The sequence below is a fragment of the Elephas maximus genome, chromosome 14 (genome assembly GCF_024166365.1).
Source record: "Elephas maximus indicus isolate mEleMax1 chromosome 14, mEleMax1 primary haplotype, whole genome shotgun sequence".
NCBI lineage: Eukaryota > Metazoa > Chordata > Mammalia > Proboscidea > Elephantidae > Elephas > Elephas maximus.
This window is the reverse complement of record NC_064832.1, coordinates 8,399,749-8,406,919: the sequence shown is the minus strand read 5'-3', so window position 1 is coordinate 8,406,919 and position 7,171 is coordinate 8,399,749. Positions and strand designations below refer to the sequence as shown.

The window sequence follows — 7,171 nt, the reverse complement described above, 5'->3', positions numbered from 1 at the left end:
TCTTTAAGGGAACATTTCAATTCATTTTTAATATATAATTTCCCTCCTCCCAGCCTCCTATCCTCTCCCACAACAGTTGCCATATTTTTTCCTAGTGCAGTGTTTGGATTCAAACTTGGCCCTTGGAACTGAGCAATGTCAGCGATGATGTCACACAAGGTTTACTGCAAACCTTGACGCTCACTCAGATCCCAACTGCTCTTTGGAGAGGTTGTCTGTATGAGGTCTCCTGTGGGAGAGTGACTTTGGATACCAAAGTACAAATGGTTCTTCCTTAATCAAGTTCCCCAACTTGTGAGAGTTTGGGACATCATCTCTACGTGGGAGGAGGAGAAACATCTTCCTGGTGACCATCCTTCCTGGTTCATCTTCACCCAGCCAGGATGGAGTGGCAACATGTGAGGAAGAGGCCTTTCTCTAAGGCCCAAGGTAAGGGTGGGAGGAAAATTCAGTCTGTGTGATGGGTGCTGGGCAGCAAGGGGTTTGATTCACCCTGGAAACAAGGACCACAAGGGATCACCAAGGCTTTCACCTGAAAAAACTTCCTGTCAATTAGTAGACAATAAGAATTTGTACTGTGAATAAATAAATGAAGGAATAAATAAGTGAGTGAAGTATAGAATTCTACTGTCATCTGAGGGGCTTTCCATAACAGTAGCAGACAAGTCAGATTTGTGAACTCTCCTGCTTTGTTAGTGGAAAGAACGCAGGTGGGCAACTGGGGCAGTGGGTATAGGACCAGGGAGAAGGGTGGTTACAGAGACTTGTACTTAATTTTTTCATGAGACTGAATTAATGTATCATGTGAATTAAAACAAAAATATCAAATTTATCAGGAGGTTTTGGGAGTGGGTGGTGTGATGGAGCACAGTACGACACGTTCATTCAGAGTTCCCAGTCAATGTAAGCTGCCACAGTCCTCAGCCTGGACTCAGGCAGAATAAGGTCCAGGAAGGCCCTGCCCCTCTAGCTCTAGGGATTTCCCTTCTCCTCCAAGGTCTCCTGACCATCTTTTCCCAAGGAATTAACAATTCTTCTAGGTAAAGACAGCTATAGTATAGATCTTTTTTTTCTCTTGTAATTGTAAAGTTTTATTTTTTAAATTGTGTTGAAAATATACATAAAACATAACTGAATAATTTCTAATGTATGAGTCAGTGATATTCATTACATTCTTCAAGTCATGTAACCATTCTCACTATCCTTTTCCAAACTTTTCTACAACAATTAACATAACCTCAATGCCCCAATGGAAAAACTTCCCCTTTCCCCTGCCCACAACTAGCAACGACCAATAATCTTTGCTTTCTATATATTTGCTTATTTCATATAAGTCAGATCGTATAGTATTTGCCCTTTTGTGACTAACTTATTTCATTTAGCATGATGTTTTCAAAGTCTAGCAGGAAAGAATTTTAAAATTCCAACTATAGCTAACCTCAGCTTCTGCTATCATTCTTAGTTATCCATTCTTTCTCCGACTAGAGTGCCCCCCCACTTTGTCTTCTTTGTTGCTGCCCCATTCTGCCCTTCAGTGGCTGAGCCCTGCTTTCTGCTCCCTCCTTGATCTCTGTATCCCTCTAACACACTGCTGGCACTTTCCATCTCTGAATCTTGTCTCTCTCTCGAGCTTTCCCTCCGTCCAACGCACCCGACCTAGCTCCATCTCTTTCTGCATCCTGAACTCTGAAGTCCTTCCCACAGATTCAGAAACATACACAGACCTTTCGGTTGACATAGAGAACCCACCAAGACATACACAGGAGAGGAGGTTGTGTGTTCTCCATCTGAAGTGCTTACATCAAGGTTCTCAGATACGGCCATCTCTTTCTGCCTCACCTCATCTACTAAGGACATGGGTCTCTATTCCAAGAAAAGCAATTTTCATCTTCTACTGTGGCAGGGTTAAGAAGGGTACAAGGAAGAGGTATACATGTCAGAGTCTTACCTAAATATACACATTCTTCTCTTTACGTATAACTTCTCTTTAAAAAGCTTTTGAGTAAAAAGAGGATGAAAAGAGGTGACCATTCCTCTGGAGTGTTTACCCTCCAAATTTACTAAGAAAATAACCCTCATAGAAAACTTCAAGTCACACATTTATTATGAAGCTTCAGGGAAATGAGGTTATTTCTAAGTTCCAAAGGAACAAATTCATTGGAATTCAAAAAATGTGGAATTAAAGAAATATAACTTTTTAAAAAATGAAATACAATAAATAGTGCCACTTTACAATGGAGACTTTGTCTTCCACAGCAGTGCCCCCAAAGGACAGTGGGTCTCTGGGGAAGAAGAAAGAAACCATGGGGTCTGCAGAGGTGGAGGATGTGATGATGGAGAGGCCTCCAGGGACCCCTATGACCAAACCTTTGGGCTCACAGGTGACAATAAGGGCCCTGAAAGCTCAAGTAAATTAACTCTCTATTCTCAGAGGTCTCTATCTAAGAGGGAAATGCGCAAGAGTCAACAACATCCCAAGAAAAAAGTCGAAGCTCCAGGCCCAGGAAGATTCCAAAACAACCCGAGAACTCTTTTCTGTCATCTTGCACCGAGCAGACTTCTCATTCCTCCAGCTATGGGGCTGCCCCAGGAAAGCGATGGGTCAGGTGCGCATATTTCACCAAGGTGCGCACGGTCAAGGGGGTGGCGGTCGCCTGGCAGACCAAAACCTCCTTTGCCCCCGTGGGCAATATGCCCCAGGTCTTTGAGGCTGAGCTCTCTGAGGAGAGCACCATCGGCTCTGCCCCCAGTCTGGCCAACACTGAATCCCTGGTCAGCACCCTGGAGCCCTGGCAGGAGGGGACCCAGACCTGTATTCCCGAGCCCACCGACCAAGGGGAGGAGAATGGGGAGAGACCCAGCGCAGCCACCCTGGAGTGGCTGGTGACCCATGAGCGCGGCTTCCGTGCGTGGCCTGCTGCCGCGTGTTCGAGTCCCGGGAGGCCCTGGTTGCGCACGCGGAGCATGGTGTGAGCCAGAGCTTCAGCTGCCGGGTCTTCTTTGAAGAGCTGCTGGAGAGGCGGCTGCCACGCTAGGTCCAGCGCAGACCCCGACGCTGACACCAGCTGGCCAGGCATTGCCTGATGGCCGCCAAAAAGAGGGAGGTGAGGGAGAAGAGAGTGGTCTGCAGGCGCCTGGAGGAGCAGCTGGAGAAGCAGAGAGAAGAATTGAAGAGGCTGAGGCACCAGCTGGACAGGCTGCGGAGGCAGGCCAGGCTGCAGAAGGCGCAGCACCAAGGCCAGAGGGGGAAGCACATGAAGGCCTGTTAGCAACCCGGGACTAAGAGGAGCAGGGCCTTTGGGCTGGAAACGTGGGCCCTTCAGGAGAGACCTCCATTCAGGTTCGTTTAACCCAGCCCCCCTGGAAGATCATAGCCTCCTTCCCATGTGACCCCAACCCTCCCAACCCAAGTGCACAGAGAGCTCCAGCCCTAAGGGGGATCTGGATGGAAGAAGGCCCAGATAGCTGACCGCAGACACCAGGTCCCCTCAGAGGCTCCCCTGGCCCAGGAGAGGACAGGACAGGCCTCATCTGGATGGTGAGATCTTGGGACCCTAAGGATGAGTGCAGCGTAAGTTGGGCGAGGGAAATGGGATTTCAGTGGCACTTGGGAGAATGGGAAGGGCCCTGCTGAGGTGTGATGGTGAAGGGGGTGTCACTGAGTTCTTTGGAGGAGAAGGAATCAGAGAGATGGCAGGCTGTTGGGAAACATGCCTGCAGGTGAGCAGTGGGCATAAAGCCCTAAAACAACAACTCTGGGTCTCTTCCCAGCAGTATAGAGGCAGAGAAAGAGGCAGGGCTTGGCAGGAGGAGAGGAGAGACAGGTGAAGGAAAATGAACTCACACCAGCCATGTCTTCTGGTCTCCCAGGGTGATTTGGGTTTATGATTAGGATGCATCCTTTTTGCCTCATTGGGGAATGTAAGTGGGAGGTGGTGTAGAAAAATCCCCCTGGGTGTTAACCCTTTCTGGATAAGAGTTGATCCAGCACTTGCAGGATATTTCCTAATAGAGCATGTCCTAGGGTAAGGGGTAGAGCTTTGGAACTTTTTCTTCTCCTTTAAATCAAGCTTGTACATTCTGGTTCTTGACATGTCAAACAAACTTGCTGATTTTTTTTTTCTTTTTTCTGTGGTCAAATCTGACCTGACCCGAGGTCAAAGAACTGGATGGAAAAGCCCCTCTGAGGTGAAAGAAGCAAAAGAGAGGACAGGCTTCAAACCCAGGGAGAAGAGCGAGAACACAGGTGATCAGAGGTAATGGTGGGAAGGGGCAGATTCAGGCCCAGACTCAACAGTGGACAACAAAGCCCCAGTCTCAGTCACAACATCAAATCCCAAGTCTGGGGAAGCCCTGGACATGACAGGGGTGTATCCATCTCTCTGGGAGATGAGACCACAAGTATCACAGGGAACCCCCCAGGGGCAGAGGAATGGAGGGCAGGGCCTCTAGGATGGGCACCTCTGTCCACAGTCTGTCCTGTGTGTATTCCTCAGAGTGACAGAGACAGCTCCTGCGAGGCAGAGGGTCACAGGCAGAAAAGAACCAAGGTGTTCAGACCAGGTAAATCCTGCAGTCTCCTAAGGATCCAAAACAAAAAATCAGAGACTCTCAGAGGTATCAGGGTGGGAGGGGTTGGCATTCCCAGGTTGGGGAGAGGCTGGCTGGGGAGGTGCTGCTTTCTGAAATCTTTTCATCAACATCTTTCTTCTTAAAAGCTACCTTCCCAGTTGATGTCCTCTATGATCTAGGCTCAGACCTGAATGGGGCCTAAAATGCACAAAGGTGGGTTATCCAGTGGGGCTAGGCAGGGAGGAGGTGGAAGCAGCATATCCGGGAAAGAGAATCTTCTAGAGGTGCATTAGTTACCTAGTAAATTGCACATGGCGTCCAGCCTTCTACATTTAGCTGTAGACGTGTACTTGCAGGATGTATTTGAGGGGTAACTCTACTGACTTCCCAAAATTATTTTTGGTCATTTCCATTTATAGAGACCAGAAGAGCTCACTGGCTCCAAGAACAACAAGAAATCCACTGGATCTGATTATTACTGTCTGTGGTGTGCTCTCCTTCCCGTGAGTAAAATCTTTTGTCTGTCATTCTAGAAAATTTTCACCTATTTTAAATATCTAACAAAACACTTTAAAATATACATATATCTATGATGTTTATGAATTTCCAAAGCTCTGAAATTGGTTTTTATTACATTTGGAAGATTATAGATTTGTATGACAAAAAAATTTATGTCAGGGTCCCACCCTCATATGTAATTTGGTCCTGCTCCCCCAAGGTATCCAATGTTAATAGACACACGTGTATCCTTCCCTACACGTCTCTGCAGGGACACATATACACAGTCACAGGTACACAAGTACATCTGCTGGGGTGTTTACTTTTGTGGAAGCCTGGTCACACTCTACCTACATTGCTCTCGCCCCTTATTTCACTTGATATTCTACCTTGATTCTCTATAAGTCATTAGATATGGCACTGACACTATATTTTTTGATCTTTTAACTTACATGAATAATTTAAATAGATGATCTCAATTCAGTACACTTTATCTGGACTTCTACATGTTGTTGTCAGAAGCTATCAAGTCAGTTCTGACTCACAGTGGCCCTTTGCACCACAGAACAAAACACCACCCGGTCACGGGCAATCCTAATAATCGTTGCTATATTTGAGCACACTGTTGCAGCCACTGTCTATCAATCTCATTGAGGGTCTTCCTCTTTTTCACTGGACCTCTGCTTTACCAAGCATGATGTCCTTTTCCAGGGACTGGTCCCTCCCTCTTGATAACATGGCCAAAGCCATCCTTGCTTCTAAGGAATATTCTGGCTTTCTCCCTTTAAGACAGATTTCTTCATCCATACATAACACTACTAAGATGGAAACATTATCATCCATGCTTTTTAAGTCCACTCTTCCTGCGTGTTCTAGCTCTTCTCCCCCTGTTCTTTCCTGCAAGTGAATCCAAGATAATTCAGCTTAACAATGTGGTAAGTAGTCTCTCTTATCCTTGCTTAAACAAGCACACGGACTTATACACACTCATAAACATAAACAAGTATCCAAGAATATTCAAACAATTAATATTGTTTAACCCAGATGTGCTCATTTTATATACACATCTCTGCACCTTGATTTTTTCAGTAATACTTCAATAATACTTCACAGATATTTTTCCCACTCAACTACTACAACTCATTTATTGATGATGTAGCTTTACCATAAGTTATCTATCATTCAACTATCAATGTACAGTCAATGTTTGGTCAATACTAATAATAACTATCCTTTGTGTACTACAGGATCTGTTTCTGTGGAATAGACTCCATAGAGTGAGATTTCCAGTTCAAAGTATGTTTTAAAAGTACAGAGCCATGGCCATGTCTTTCCCCTAGAGGCTGTCCTAAAGCACCTTTCCAGCCATGTCTCAGGGAATCCTTCTCCCCACCATAGCTGGTGCTAATCTTTAAATTGTGCCAGTTTCACTGATAGTTTGATATTTTCTTAACTACTAGTGTTCCTGAAAAACTTGGACTATGTTTATTGGGCATGTGGATTTGCTGTGAACGATCTGTTTGAATTCACTGCTCATTTTTCAAGTGCTTAACTTTTATCCTTCTGTGTAAAATGGAAATTGTTATTAAGTCTTATCATCTCCATTTCACATGATTTTCCAAATCTATCATTTGTGTATCACATTTTCTCAAGCTTTGTCCCCCAGAACGATCACTTGAGTCAGCACCATTTATTAAATAAATATAGTTTTCTTGAAATACCACCTTTGTATCAATGGTTATTGTGACTTCTTAGCAGATTTTCTTTCATTGGTCGACTTGTCAGTTTCTATGCTATGTAATATCAATTTGTTCTGTTACCTGAAGAGGTAGACACCTGTTAGTATCCTGCTTTTTCATGTTTTTCTTCTCCATACCTTTTAAAGCAGCCGTAGTGTTGCAGTGATTAAGTGCTCCTCTGCTAATCCAAAGAAGGTTTGGCAGGTCGAACCCACCAGGGGGCACTGAGGGGAAAGACCTGTTGTTCTGCTCCCATAATGATCACAGCCTAGAAAACCCTCTGGGGCAGTGAAATGAGATCACTATGAGTCAGAAATGGACTCCAAGTCTCCTAACACCAGCAACATCCTCTGCTATCTACT

At 45.2% G+C, this 7,171-nt stretch overlaps 1 protein-coding gene across 1 annotated transcript in view; it reads right to left on the bottom strand.

The window, feature by feature from the left end:
- Window positions 1–2,529: 2,529 nt before the first annotated feature.
- The window catches only part of LOC126058414 (uncharacterized), a 97,149-nt gene continuing 92,507 nt past the window's right edge, over window positions 2,530–7,171 (bottom strand). The window contains exon 3 of the mRNA XM_049853485.1: window positions 2,530–2,700. Within this exon, the coding sequence (XP_049709442.1) occupies window positions 2,574–2,700 (127 nt within the window). The 3' untranslated portion in view covers window positions 2,530–2,573. The remainder of the gene's footprint in view (window positions 2,701–7,171) is intronic.